Source organism: Mus caroli, chromosome 5 (genome assembly GCF_900094665.2).
Source record: "Mus caroli chromosome 5, CAROLI_EIJ_v1.1, whole genome shotgun sequence".
Classification (NCBI taxonomy): domain Eukaryota; kingdom Metazoa; phylum Chordata; class Mammalia; order Rodentia; family Muridae; genus Mus; species Mus caroli.
The window spans coordinates 66,270,370-66,284,411 of NC_034574.1; the positions used below are offsets into that span (position 1 = coordinate 66,270,370).

At 43.9% G+C, this 14,042-nt stretch overlaps 1 protein-coding gene across 2 annotated transcripts in view; it reads right to left on the reverse strand.

Moving 5' to 3' along the window:
* Positions 1–786: 786 nt before the first annotated feature.
* Ociad2 (OCIA domain containing 2) overlaps positions 787–14,042 on the reverse strand; it is a 16,748-nt gene continuing 3,492 nt past the window's right edge. Inside the window, exons 3-7 of one of the 2 annotated variants that reach the window (XM_021162934.2) lie at positions 10,549–10,645; positions 7,678–7,731; positions 6,039–6,086; positions 4,641–4,758; positions 787–2,320 (exon numbers count right to left, since the gene is read on the reverse strand). In XM_021162934.2, coding sequence (XP_021018593.1) covers positions 2,239–2,320; positions 4,641–4,758; positions 6,039–6,086; positions 7,678–7,731; positions 10,549–10,645 — 399 coding nt within the window. In that variant the 3' untranslated portion in view covers positions 787–2,238. The remainder of the gene's footprint in view (positions 2,321–4,640; positions 4,759–6,038; positions 6,087–7,677; positions 7,732–10,548; positions 10,646–14,042) is intronic. The other variant, XM_021162935.2, reaches the window with a different exon arrangement.

Genomic DNA, 14,042 nt, shown 5'->3' on the forward strand with positions numbered 1-14,042 from the left:
GTCAAGAGCTGAGTAATCTTAACCACTAACTTCTACTTGTCAGAGTCAAAAGTCAAACTGTATTCAAGAAGCCAGAATAGGGTCTGGGATGTAGTTTACTGGTAGAGCACTTGTCTGCAGTGTGTGTGAGGAAGATGTCCCTGCCACCACCACAGCCAGCAGAGTAACATCCACGGAAGAGAAGGTAGTTTGGCTCAACACAACTAAGTTCAGTGTTGGTTCAAACTCTGGGAGTCTGGCGTTGCATAGTTTGTCTTAGACATATTTAAATACAGCGCAATTTGATGACAACGTTCCTGGCGATAACGCAATCACTTGTGCACTATAAAGTGTACACGTATCTCCTTGAGGAACAAAGGAAGCCAAAGAAAGATCAGAAGTGACTACATTGAAATTCTTTGTAAAGTACACGTGCATAAACATGGGTTCTATAGATTGAGTACATGTGACACCTTACATATAGATGGGTTCTATATATAGGCTGCAAAAAAAAAAATTAAAATGACCTCATGATAAGAACCTGGGGGAGGATCCGGTGTGGTCTTGGCCTCATAGTGCAAAGGTCACTGGACTGTTATTAACTGTGTCAGTCCCCAGCCTTCTGGGTAAATAATGGTATGTTTCCCTCCCTTTGAAGGAACAACCATGAGTGATTAACATTCCATGTGCTTACCTGGGAGCACAGGGACCGTTGGGCCTCCTACACTTGTCTAGCACTTACAAAGTCCTGAACTCCACTCCCAACACAACAAAAGAAGAAAAAGCCAGCGTATTGGCTCTGCCTTGTGATTTTTCAGAAATAGAATTTTATTGACTGTCAAACAGGGTATGTCATATAAAAAATCAACGCAGGCAAATTCGTTCAGTGTTCACACAAAAATATTTTTGATGTTCAAAATGAAATATTTCACATCAAATGGAATTTCACCTTTAGTGAAATTTCCCTTTTTTACCTCCATGATTTAGGCTTGCAGATGTGCTGAGTAAAAGCACGCACGCACACACACACACAGAGACACTCCCCCCACCCCACACACACACCACACACCCCATATTTAAATGGTGATGTGTAGACAAAGCATTTTCCTGAGAGGCTGCAAAGATGCAAGGACAGCTTTCACACAGTGCTCAGCTAACTTAAATTAAGCAAAGGGTTCTAAAAAGGGAGGACCAAACTTCCCATGAACAGACTCAGCTGGAGAAGGAGTCCAGCTCACACCACTGCATTGGCTGCCTCCGATCCCAAAGGTTCCCAGAGTTTCTCTATTTTATTTTATTTTATTAGATTTATTTATTTTATGTGAGTACACTGTTGCTCTCTTCAGACATACCAGAAGAGGGCATCAGATCCCATTACAGATGGTTGTGAGCCACCATGTGGTTGCTGGGAATTGAACTCAGAACCTCTGGAAGAGCAGTCAGTGCTGAGCCATCTCTCCAGCCCCAGAGTTTCTTATTTTTAGAATTAATTCAGTCCTACATTGTTCCTTCCAGGAAGCTGTGGTCTGGGGGACCAAGTTAAGAAGATGTCTTTTTTTATTTGAGGCCACTAATAATGGGTAAAAGAACCCACTGTTGAGTGCTGACCATGAGAATGGACCCATGAGCCAAGCAGGTCACCTACGGATAGATGATGGTCACTTTTATAGCTCCACCATTGTGATGAGCCACCAAGTCACATTGATTACACTGTTGACCACCTAGGTTTGAATGGTGACCCTTTCACAGGAAATGTTTTCCAATTACAGACCTCACTCAGCTCTAGACCTCAGAATGGGCTTCCAATACTAAAACACAACCTTTCTTGAATTTCTAGTTCCATAGACATGAGTTTTCTATGGGTCTTGACTTCCCAACCAACTTCCACATCACTCATTCCTGTTCTCTACCAGGAAACTTAAAATGCTGAAAATAAAAATTAAATGAGAGTGAGCGAACTGGGGGGGGGGTGCGGGGGTGCAGGGAATGAAGACCCAGAAGCTATTCAAAGATCTCCCAGGAAGCTCTAAGCAAGGCAGGGTGTAACTTCTTTCCTGTGTAGTGTGTGATAGCTCCCAATGAAGCCAAGAATACGCCACGCTCATGTCAATCGAGAGCCTTCTCCAGCAAGCATTTCAAAGGGGTGAGAGAATTACAGGTTTCTGTTTCAATAGAAGTATATTATTTTAAGGTACACTTGAAATTTTAAATGTGTACAAAGTCAGAGGTTTAAAAACGGTTGGAAACCACAGACTCGGTTTAAGAAGCAGATGGCTGTGACCCTGCCTTCTCGCTTAATCCACGCCTGGTTTTACAGTCCTCACAGGTGAGCAGGCAGTGCCTAGGAGAGAAGCAGAAACAGATGGTGACTCGTACTTTGACAATTGGAACTCTTGTGTCTGTCTGCCTGTCTGTCTGTCTGTCTGCCTGTGTCTGTCTGTGTGTCTTCTATCTCCTATCTTCCCAAGTGCTCATCTTACCACAGTAAGCAATACAGAGACATGTCTGATTTTATAGTTCACTAGCTCACCTTTTTTTTTTTAAGTGGGATAATAGTTTCTTAGGTTACTATTATCCAAATATCATTCAATGTTTATGTTGAAACAGATGGTTGTATTTGTGCTTGGAGTCACACAAAAGCTAAACACAGTGACTCTTTGACCTTGAATCACTGGAGTGATTTCTACCACAACAAAAAAATAAATAAATCACAAAGTATTCCAGGTGGAGTGGCTCACTTCTGTAGTCTCCGAGCTCAGGACCTAGGCTGGGAAGAGGCCTATGGGTTGTTTTTTTTTTTTTTTTTGGTGAGACTTTTGCCTAAAAAGTAGCAATAAGTACACACCGCCTCTTGGACTGCAACATTGGTCGGAGCTTGTTATACCTTGACTTTGTTAGAAAAGCAAATGGCCGTGTATTTACCGCCTCTGAGGTGAGAGGGTAGTAGCCTTTTACACAGGGCTAAGCCTTGCGTTACCTTCCACCAGTGCCAGCCCGAGTGGGGTTTTTGATGCCAGAATCGGGCGGGCGAAACAGCTATAGAATGCCAAGCTGAAACAGAAAGTACGGCTTCTGGAAAAATGTAGGTTTCATCATTGTTCCAAAACCAAGAGTCATCACAATGCCTCCTTTGCTGACACTGCCTTTCTTTATTTTCCCTACACACATCAGAATCCTGGGCCAAGTGCACCGTAAGGTGACTCCAAAACACAGCTTTGCCAGGATGGAGCCACTCTGGAGTTGTCAGTAAACACTGAGCTAATGCTTCCCCGCTGGCCTTGCAACCCATAAAGGGAAATGTCAGGGGTTGCAAACAAATCGGATGTTGAAGTCTCATCTTCCTAGAACTGCCAGTGTCCTCTGTGGGAATCTCTGGACTATGAGTAACTCAGGGTAGAGGCGATGGTTAGAGACCACCCACGTCTACCAGACCAGGGACGGTAGCATTCTAAAGTCAGGCCACCAGGAAGACAACTTGACCCTGACATCTAGTCCCACGGTGTTTCTGCTGCTGCCCTTCAAGTAGAACATAGCGTGACTGGCTCAGTGGGTGCTTTCTGGAGTATACAAGGTCCTATTTTCAATCCCCAGCACCACATACAACAGCCTGAGGTGGTGTATACCTGTCACAGGAGCACTCAGGAGAGACAGGGAAGCAGAAATGAAGATCAAGGTCATCCTTGAGCTACAGAGCAAGTTTGGGGCCAGCCTGGGCTACATGAGATGGTCTCTAAAATAAAAGATGCAGCCCACTGTGACAAGTGAGAGGTCTTCAGAGGACTGTGTTTCCAACTAGTTCTGTGGCAAGACAATAGAAGTAATATTTGTTTGAATGTCATAAATAATTATTTTCCTTTCTCACAACACCCCAGGGAAGTTATTCTGGTCGTTTTAGACAGATGAGGAACCTAGAGACGAGAGTATAAGAAAATTGTGGTAGAACTGACTTTCAATTCAAGTCCACAGGAGCAGGGGACTTGCTGTACACTTCAGTCCAACTATGTATGTCCCTGTAGAGACTGTTTTTATCAGGACATGTAGTGTGTGTGTGTTTGTATGTGTGTTTATGTGAGTGTATGTGTGTGTCTGTGTGTGTTTGTATGTGTGTGAATGTGTGTGTATGTGTGTGTGTGTGTATGTGTATGTGTGTGTGAGAGAGAGTCAGAGACAGAGACAGATTAAAGGCTCTGAAAATCTCTGTAGTAAGGAAGACTGTTTAAATGTTGAGCAATTGTGCAATGCATTCCTCAGAGGTTTATACAAGGCCTAGAATGTAGTAGGTATTCATTAAATGCACATTAAGTAGCATGATTAGTAGTGATTAAGTTAAATAATAGATAATTATTGAAGTTGAATAGTAATAAATCAAAGCTTGAGGGTTAAAGAGTTTTTCCTTAAGAAATAAAATTATTTATGTGCTTCATATTATAGTGAGTAAAGTCTCACTTCACTTCTTTTTGTTTGTTTGTTTTCAAGACAAGGCTTCACTATGTAGCCCTGGCTCCCCTGGAACTCACTGTGTAGACCAGGCTGGCCTTGAACTCACAGCGATCCTCCTACTTCTGCCTCTCCAGTGCTGGGACTAAAGGCTTCCATCATTTAACTCAGCTACTTCACTTCTTTCATTATCTTGATTACAATCCCTCCATCAGACCACAAACCTGTTATGCTCAGGACCAAAGCCAGCACCACGGAGCTGATCTTCAAAGGAATGGAATTTACTCTGGCACACTCTTATATAGGAAGCCTTCCCAAGGCCAAATCCCAAGAGACCAGCCACTGTAAAAGCAGGTTAGGAAAAACAGACAATTTCGAAGCTCAAAATCCTATTTGTTAACCATTGCTATGCCTTCTTAACCCTCGTCCTTTTTACATTAAACCAAGTCTCCACTAAGGACAGGTTTCATCTCTGGAGACTTTCTGATCTCTGCTTTGAGCTGACGTCAGGAGGGCCAGGATGGAGCACTCACTAAGGCTGTCCCAGACTGGGCATCCAGGACATGACCCAGCTGAAGTTGGAAGAGGAGGGAGGGCAGGTCTGGGTTGTGACTATGGGTAGCCTCTCTGTTACTGCGTAGTGAAGCCTATTGGAGTTGTTGGTGCCCCCCCCCACCATGCCTCTGGAGTCAATAGGGAGGGGGCCTCCTGTACAGGAAATCTTCTCTAGCTGGAAATGAGACTCAATTAATTAACTGGAGAATTCTCCTACCAAAACCCATCTATGTGTATTAAGGAGATGAAACCCTGAAGTTGCAGTAAATTTCATATTAAAACATCTCTGATTTTTTTAAAAAAATCACTCACTTTTTAATATGCATTCCAGATAATATTTTTAAAAGATTGTCCAAGCCAAGAGAAAAAACCATCACCACCCTAGTGAATCCGCCACTAAAGGTTCTGTTGTCAGCAGTTAACCTACAGCCACCGGTTCCATTCTCACCAGATCCATAGCTGTGTTTAACCAACAGCAGGTGGAAACCAAGTATTCAAGAAAAAAAAACAAAAAACAAAAAACAAAACCCATTTCAAACATGTACAGGTCGTTTATCCATCATTCCCCAAGTGTATCATACAACAACCGCATTCATGGTGTCTGCTTTGCATCATGTCCTAATGGTAACTGGAGAGTCTTTAAAAAGAGGACACCATTGGAGGTAAGTGCCACATCACTTGTAAGAGGGACTGAAGTCCCTGCAGTTGGGTATCTGGGGGCTATCTATGAATTTATCTCTCATAGATCAGGAAGAAGCTATATATATCTTGCCAGTCTCTGCTCATGCTTTAAGAAAGACAGTGGCCCAAGTCCCTGATGTTAACCAGCAGGTCAGAAAGTGTTGGGGTGAACCACGAAGCTTTAGGTCATTGATAAAAAAAGGAAAGTGCTTTGCAAGGATCGGTCCAGGCAACACACTTAAGCTGGGCATTCATATCCTTGGTTGTATAAACTTTGTCAAAATGAATCTACTTTTTCGTCTGCTTTGATGCTGGAAATGAACTTGGGGCCTGGTACTTCAGCCATTTAGCTATGTCCCCATCCCAAATCTGTATTTATGACTTACATGCAACTTTAGGCAATGATCCAAATCTTGGATTAGCGGCTAAATAACCTGAAATGTAATATAGAAAGGTATTATTTCATTTAACAATTTATTTAACTTTGTAAGAAAAAAATCAAGGCCCACGATATAACATTTCTAAAATGAGTGCGTCATTAGTCTGAAGAATGTTTTTATGATCGATCTGTGGTTTAAGTTAACTCCCAGGAGCTGTCTTAGGCAAATGGTAAATCTTGGCTTTAACATGCGGAAACAATAGGAAACCCATAATTAAAGGCTGATTTAAATTGACTCAAAGAGACTAGTCACGGTCTTTGAAGAGGAATTTAACAGAGAAAGTTTAACAGGGAGGTTCATAGTATGTGCGCTGTAATTTAATTCTTAATGATCTATCGATCAAACTGTCTATCTATCTATCTATCTATCTATCTATCTATCTATCCATCCATCCATCCATCCATCCATCCATCCATCCATCCATCTATCTATCTATCTATCTATCTATCTATCTATCTATCTATCTATCTATCTAAGACAAGGTTTCTCTATGTAGCCCTGGCTCGCCTGGAACTTGCTATATAGACCAAACTGGCCTCCAATTCATAAATCTATACACCTCTACTCCTGAGTGCTGGAACTGAAAGCAGGTGTCACCATGCCTAGCTCATTACAATTTTTAAATGAAAACATTGTAGCTTATGCTAGGCACCAGGCAGAATAGTGGGCTTATTTGGCAACTCTGGGGTTATTATACTACAGAAAGAGGAATTAAGGTATAAAATGCCTAGTCAGATCACCTTAAAATAGGGAGATGGTTTCGAATGGGCCAGGTGGATTAAACATAATCAAAACGATCGATGAATGGTATTGGAGAGATCAGAGGTGGGAAAACTTAGCTCAGCCCAGCTGGTTTTAGAGACATAGGAAGAGGTCACCAGCCAAGAAGAGAAGGTGGCCTCTAGAAGTTGGACAGGGGAAAAAAGATGAACTTCCAGGAGAAATGCAACTGTATCCATATCTTGATTTTAACCCAATGAGAGCCAGCTGAGAATGCTGTTTTGGAAGGTGGTAGAAACTTTAGGAGGTAGAGCCTCACTAAAGGAAATGATCTCTGGGTATGGGTGTTGAATTCATAGCCTGACGTACTTCCATTCCACTTCCTGCTTCCTGATTTTGGTTATAATGTGACCAGCTGCCTCATGATACTGCTACCACCCTTTCTCCACCATGGCAGACTCCATCCTTCCTTAAACAATGAACCAAAATGAGCTCCTCCTTCCTTAAGCCGCCTCTGTTGTCTGGCAACAGGAACCTGTAGCCTCTACATTCATGGCCTTTTCCTTGGTCTTCAGAATCAGTCATGTTGAGTCCAAACCTCACACCACCCACTGACATCTCTAGTTACATCCCCCGGTCTCCTTCTCCATCCTTTATTTAGATGAGAAATAAATCAATGATAATCTATTATAAAGTCAGCTAGTGACCTTAATGCCACCCGTAACTCTTTATCAAGTAATTAAATACATTCAGTCTTTCCAAAGATGAGGGGCTCAACCAGTAAAATAAGCATCCAAAGGTTCCGGGGAAAGCTACAGAAACTGGGCTCTCTGAAGTTAAAGCCTTGGTGAATGCCCACTCTTACCTTGGTGGACGAGTCCCTGGGTGACAAGCATGCTTATAAGAGAAAAAGGCAGGGCTGTAAAACAAACAAACAAATGGCCCTCAATATCAGTGCCTTATCACACGGTCCCTCTGGGCTGGGGAGATTGCTCCCTGGGTGCAAACGCATCTCCAAACATGGCAACCTGAGCCTGACCCCCACCCCTCACCCCCAAGGGCATACAAGGTGCAAGGAGTGACTCTAAGCTGTCATCTGACCCCACACATGCACATGTGCGTGTGTGAGTGCACACCTGCACCAAATACAATCTAAAAATCAATTTAAAAAGACGACCGACTCAGCCCCTCACCTGGATATTAGAGATAATCACTCTAAGCTTTTTTTTTTTCTTACCTAACTTGGCAGAGAGTTTTATTCACTTTTATTTTTCAAGATAGGATCTCACTATGTGGCCCTGGCTATCCTGGAACTCACTATGTAGACCAGGCTGGGCTTCAACTCATAGGGATCCACCGGCCTCTGCCTCCAAGTGCTGGGATTAAAGGTGTGCGCCACCGCTCTCAGTTTTATGCTAACTTTATATACGTTACTATTCAACACATATTTCTTTAAAACAACATGGAAAAATTTTTTGGATTCATCCCAGCAGCTCAGCCTGATGCACAACATTAATTTAAACCCACACCCACATTCAACTTGATCTCTGACATCCATGTTCTTTTTTTTTTTAAGATTTATTTATTGTTATATCTAAGTACATTGCAGCTGCCTTCAGATGCACCAGAAGAGGGCGTCAGATCTCATTATGAATGGTTGTGAGTCACCATGTGGTTGCTGGGATTTGAACTCAGGACCTTCGGAAGAGCAATCGGTGTGCCCTTAACCACTGAGCCATCTCTCCAGCCTGACATCCATGTTTACTGAACACTCTATACACGTGACTCCAAGGGCTACAACACGGGTCTCTCAGTGTGTGTGTGTGCTTAGCAGAAATTGGAATATATATATATATATATATATGTGTGTGTGTGTGTGTGTGTGCTTATGTGTGTGTGTGTGCTTACGTGTGTGTGCACGTATGGTGTATGCATGGGTGTGTGTGTGTGTTTCTTTCTTTGGTTTTCAAGACAGGGATTCTCTATGTAGCCTTGGCTGTCCTGGAACTCAATCTCCGACCAGGCTGACCTAGAACTCAGAGGTCCATCAGCTTCCGTCTCCCAAGTGCTGGGATCAAAGGCATTCGACACCACCACCCAGCTATATTTTGATATTTTCAATCCAACATAAAGTTTGAAAAGCAATGCCATGAGTTTTTGTAGAAAGCCTTCTTTTAGGCTCACTACAGATTCATCTCTGGATGCACCCCTATACTTTGCTTTGTATCTCTGTCATTAATTTTTTCTGAGACATTTGAGATTTGCAAACACCATCATTCTTTATAACTGGTTATTTTAAACAGGGAGTTTCTATAGTCAAGTTAATTCCTCCTGAGAGACCACAATACCACTAGCCTAGTCAAGAAGTTTCTGTTTGAATACTCAGACTCAAGAGGAATGACATTCTCTAATACAAAATCTATGTTCAAATCTCTCCACCTACTCCAGGAATGTCCTGCACAGCTGCAGGTTTTTTCCAGTGTGGAAGATAAGGATGTATGTGGTGTGTTGACTGTTCAATCTGTTTCAATCTAGGGCAATTTCCTGTTGTTTCTGTTCTGATTTGTGTCTCTTTCGTAACATTTTGTCCCACTGTTGGACATCTGCCTGAAGAGCACACTGAAGGTTATAACCAGACTCCATTCTTGCTAAACACATGCCGTGTTTAGTTAAGGTTTTTAGTATAAGCAATGGAGTCTGACATGCAGGGTTTATAGCTCTCCCACAATGCGTCAGGTGGCCTCTTCAAAAGCAAAGAGCTGCAGTAAGCTTTTAACCTTTCCTAGCAACCGAGAGGAGTCTGGTGTAGCAAGCAGATTTCCCATCAAGGCCAGGAACCAGATGGCCGGCTAATGGGCCACACTGCAGTGAGAATCTATCAGGTCAGTTAATCTGCTGGTCCAGAGGTTATCAGAAAAAGAAATGGGAGTCTAGGAAACCAATCAATAAGCATAGTGATGCACTTGTAAAGTGATCGATTCAGACTCTGGATGGTTTATGATATCAAGAAGAATCAATCAGGCGTCTGTCAGAAATGTACACAGCATGGGGCTGGATGGCTAGGTCCCATGATGCCACTTTCAAATGTCAAATTATGAATTTTTTAAACCCCAAAGGATTTTAATACAGCCTGAACTCACAGCCTTGTCTTATATGGGACGGGGAAGCAGCTCAGCAGAAAACAGTAAGCAGAGAAATATTGATGGGCTGATGCCAGCTGCCAGCTCCTGCCCATCAGCAGCCCTTTCTGAACCATTCTCTATGTGCAAAGCCATGGCCTGAAGTCCAGATGAACCTGACACTGCTTCTGAGCTGAGATGCTGGTGGAATTTACAAAGGTCTACTCTGTGGAAGTAATATACACTATATAATATTTCTGCCCCATGTTCTTGCGTGCGTGCGTGAAGAGTCATGTGTGTGTCTGTCTTTACCGGCCGAGGTAAAGTGCCGGGTACGTGAATATCATCTCTGCCTGAAGACATGAGCATAGATTTGAGCCCTAAATGTCCATAAATAAACACCCAAGTTCTTTAGGGACTTATGCAAAACTCCTACTCAAAATTCATCAGTCATCGTGATTCTCTTCTAAGGGGACACGAAGGCATTCTATTGTTACAACATTAATTATTAAATCGATTATTAATTTATTTATTTAGGAATTTTATTAAACCAAACCATTTTTTTATTAAATTGATGATTATTAAACTATGAATTAAGATCCAGAGTGTGAGAGTACCTCTCTTCCAGAAACTCTCTTCTTGACACTCTCTGATAATCTTGGCAATCTCTCCTCTGTGGATGTGCAGTTTTGATTTGGGGCAAAACAACAGGCTCTGTAAAGAAAGACACTGTGGGTTAGACAGTGTGTGCTTGTTGAGCCCAAGCACCAGCGAGGCTCAGGCAGGAGGATCCTGAGTTCAAGGCCAGCCTGGGCTAGATAGTGAGGTCCTATCACAACAGAAAACTAACAAACAAAAGCAAGACAATGACAAACTGAGGTCAGGAAGGAAACCTCCACAGCGTGATCTCTGGAAGGGAATGGGATGTTTCTCGGCACAGACCAGAGGCCAACAGTCACTGGTTTCCAGCTGGCCATGCTGCCTAGATTTAGACAAGGGGGAATTTCTGCTCAAGAGACAGGGAAGCTCAGAGACCGGAGTGTGTGCACAGCTCTCCTAGGCTGACAACTGCAGGCACCAGGTTCCAGCTCTCCTCCACGCTGTCCAAGGCCAAAGGTGATCCCAATGCTGGCTTGCTCCTTGGCCTATGGCTCCTTCACCTCAGTATAGCATCCTTGGTGAAGACAGACTTGTTGATTTTGTCCAGTCGTTTACTTTTGTTTTAGATTCTTTGCTTGTGGCTATTCATGTGGATGCTGGTCACCATATCCTGAGAATTCTTCATGGTCCAGGCATCGTTTTGACACTCAGCACACATACCCAATGATGCTCTGACAAAGCAGGAGGGCCCTGGGAGCCTATGCTTCTATAATAGTGCAGGCAGGTCTCTCTCTCATGTCTCTGCCCCTCCTTACAGCACAGTGGAGGAATGCAGAGGTGAGCGTGGCTTCCGGCAGTCAGCTCAGCAGCTATGGCAATGCACACCAGTGGGACTGGCAACTGTTATTACTGTCTACTCTCTGGGTCCTCAGAGCAAGCACTCTTCCATGTGTCCACAGTAAACACAGATGGCCCTGACTTAGCAGCTCATATTTGTGTGTGTGTGTGTATGTGTGTGTGTTGCATGTAAGTACACATGTTCGTATACATGCTGATGTGTGGAGGCTAGAGGTTGCCAATGGCTGTGTATCTCTTTTTATGTTTTATTTTGTTGTTGTTGTTGGTTGGTTGGTTGGTTGGTGTGTATTGTCTTGTCTTGTCTTATCTTGTCTTGTTTTGTTTTTAAAAAACAGCATCTCCCATTGAACCAGAGCTCACTTAATTCAGTTAAGCTGCCTGGCAGCAAGCTTTAAAGATCCTCTGTCCCAGTCCCCCTCGCTCTAGGATTACAGGTGTGTGTGGCACCTGGATTTTTATGTCACTGTTGAGGATCCGAACCCAGATCCTCAATGCCTGTACAGCGGGCAGTTTGTAAACTCCCTGGGCATTTGCCATCTCCCCAGCCTAGTGGCTCAGAGTTTTATTCTACTTCAGCATGTTGTGTTTCATAGCTTTAGGTCATGAACTTGACACCGGCTAAAGTCATCTGGAGGAGGAAATCTCCAAGAAGAAAATGCCTCCAACCGAGTGAGGTGGCACCCACCTTTGATCCCAGCACTCAGAGGCAGAAGCAGGGAGATCTCTGTGAGTTCAAGGCCAGCATGGTCTACAGAGCAAGTTCCAGGACAGCCAGGACTATGTAGAGGATCTCTGGAGAGAGAGAGAGAGAGAGAGAGAGAGAGAGAGAGAGAGAGAGAGAGAGAGAATGCCTCTGTAGAGGAAGAGTCCAGCCCATTGTTGATGGTGACGTCCCTGGGCTATAAGAAAATAGGCTAAACAAACTGGGGTGGTGGTGATGGTGTGTACAATCTAGTCAGCAGCACCCCTCCATGACTCCTGCCTCCAGGTTTCAGCCATGCCTGAGTTCCTGCCCTGACTTCCTTTGATGATGAACTGTGATGTAGAAGTATAAGCCAAAAGGCCCCTCCCTCCCTCCTCAAGTTTCTATTGGTCAGAAACCCTAACTAAGACACATGTTCTGAGAGCAATACGCGTTCAGTAGGAACTACTAAACACTTTGAAATTTAAACTTGTCCTAGTCTAATGCTATGCCGTGCGGTATTTACTCATGATGCTGGACAGCAGCATGGAGGGCCAGCTTCAGGTTAGCTGTGAAATTACAAGGGGCATCCATAAGCAAGGGGCACTTCCACCTCCACCCAGCTGGAGCCAGTGGACCATAGTGCTAAGCTAGGACTCCCAGGAACATTTTAAACCGAAAACAGTTTTAACTTACAGTAGGTTAATTGAGGCAAATTTCCATTGTAAATCAAGCCGTATCTGTATTTGTTTCTTGGTCTGTCTGTAGCCACGTCAGAAATAAAGGAAACCTCCCAACATGAACAAGGTAACACACACACACACACACACACACACACACAAAGAGAGAGAGAGAGAGAGAGAGAGAGAGAGAGAGAGAGAGATCTGACCACCATAATTTCTGAGAGTCCAGCACTTAAGATCAGAGAGTCGTCCCCAAGTGGGGCTTGGGAGATCTTTTTCAGAAGCCATGAATGTTTTAGGATTCTCTCATTTACAGGACAGCTCGGGTGTCCAAATGCAGCTGTTGTCATTTGTCTGTTTGTTTCTCCCGTACTTTGTTGCTCAAATGCTCTCTCCACCCAGAAACCATGTTACAGCTGAAAAGCGGACTCCAGAGAGCTCCAGTCACCCATCAAACACTTGCTCTCCTGTTCATCCACAGGCTCCTGAACCACAACACCCTGCCTAGCACGCCGGCTTTGTGCCCTCGATCTGACGGCTAATTAGTAATTATGAACCCGGTTATGCGGAAAGCAGCATGCAGCAGCGTGTGCCCAGGATCATAACCCTGGGAGACAAGAATGGGAAGATAAGACTGTGTCATTCTGTTAGAGACAAACCATAGCTTCACTCTGCCTCAGAATGCCTGCTCAGCAACTGACTGCTGTGCTGAGTGAGTTAAGCCAGATTCTAAAGAGGGAAGAGTAAAGAGTTTGCAAACAGAAATTTTAACGTGCTTTTCAAGACAGCCCAAACGCATCTTCCTTCCTCCTTCCTGTGTCCATCTGACAAAGAGCCTGGCTGAGAAAAAGCATTTGAAAAAAAGAGTCAGGAGATGTCTTAGCTGGTAAAGTGCTTGCCACACAAGCATGATGAACAGAGTCTGGATCCACAGGACCACTTGAAAATCGGGGTGTAGGGGCATGTGTCTGTAATTTCAGGACTAAAGAAACTGAGACAGACCTGTAACTTACAAGCCGGCTAGTCTGGCTGAACCACTGAGCTCCAGGTTCAGTGAGAGAGCCAGTCTCAAATCATAAAGTGGAGAGCTGGCGAGTTGGCAGGGCAGGCTAAGGCACTGGTGACCAAGCCTGATGGCCTGAGTTCAATCCATTGAGCCCACATGGTACACAGAGAGAAATGAGTCCTGCAAGTTGTCCCCTGACCTCCACACACTCGCCAGCCATGGCATGTGTGAGTGCAGCACACACACACACACACACACACACACACACACACACACACACAC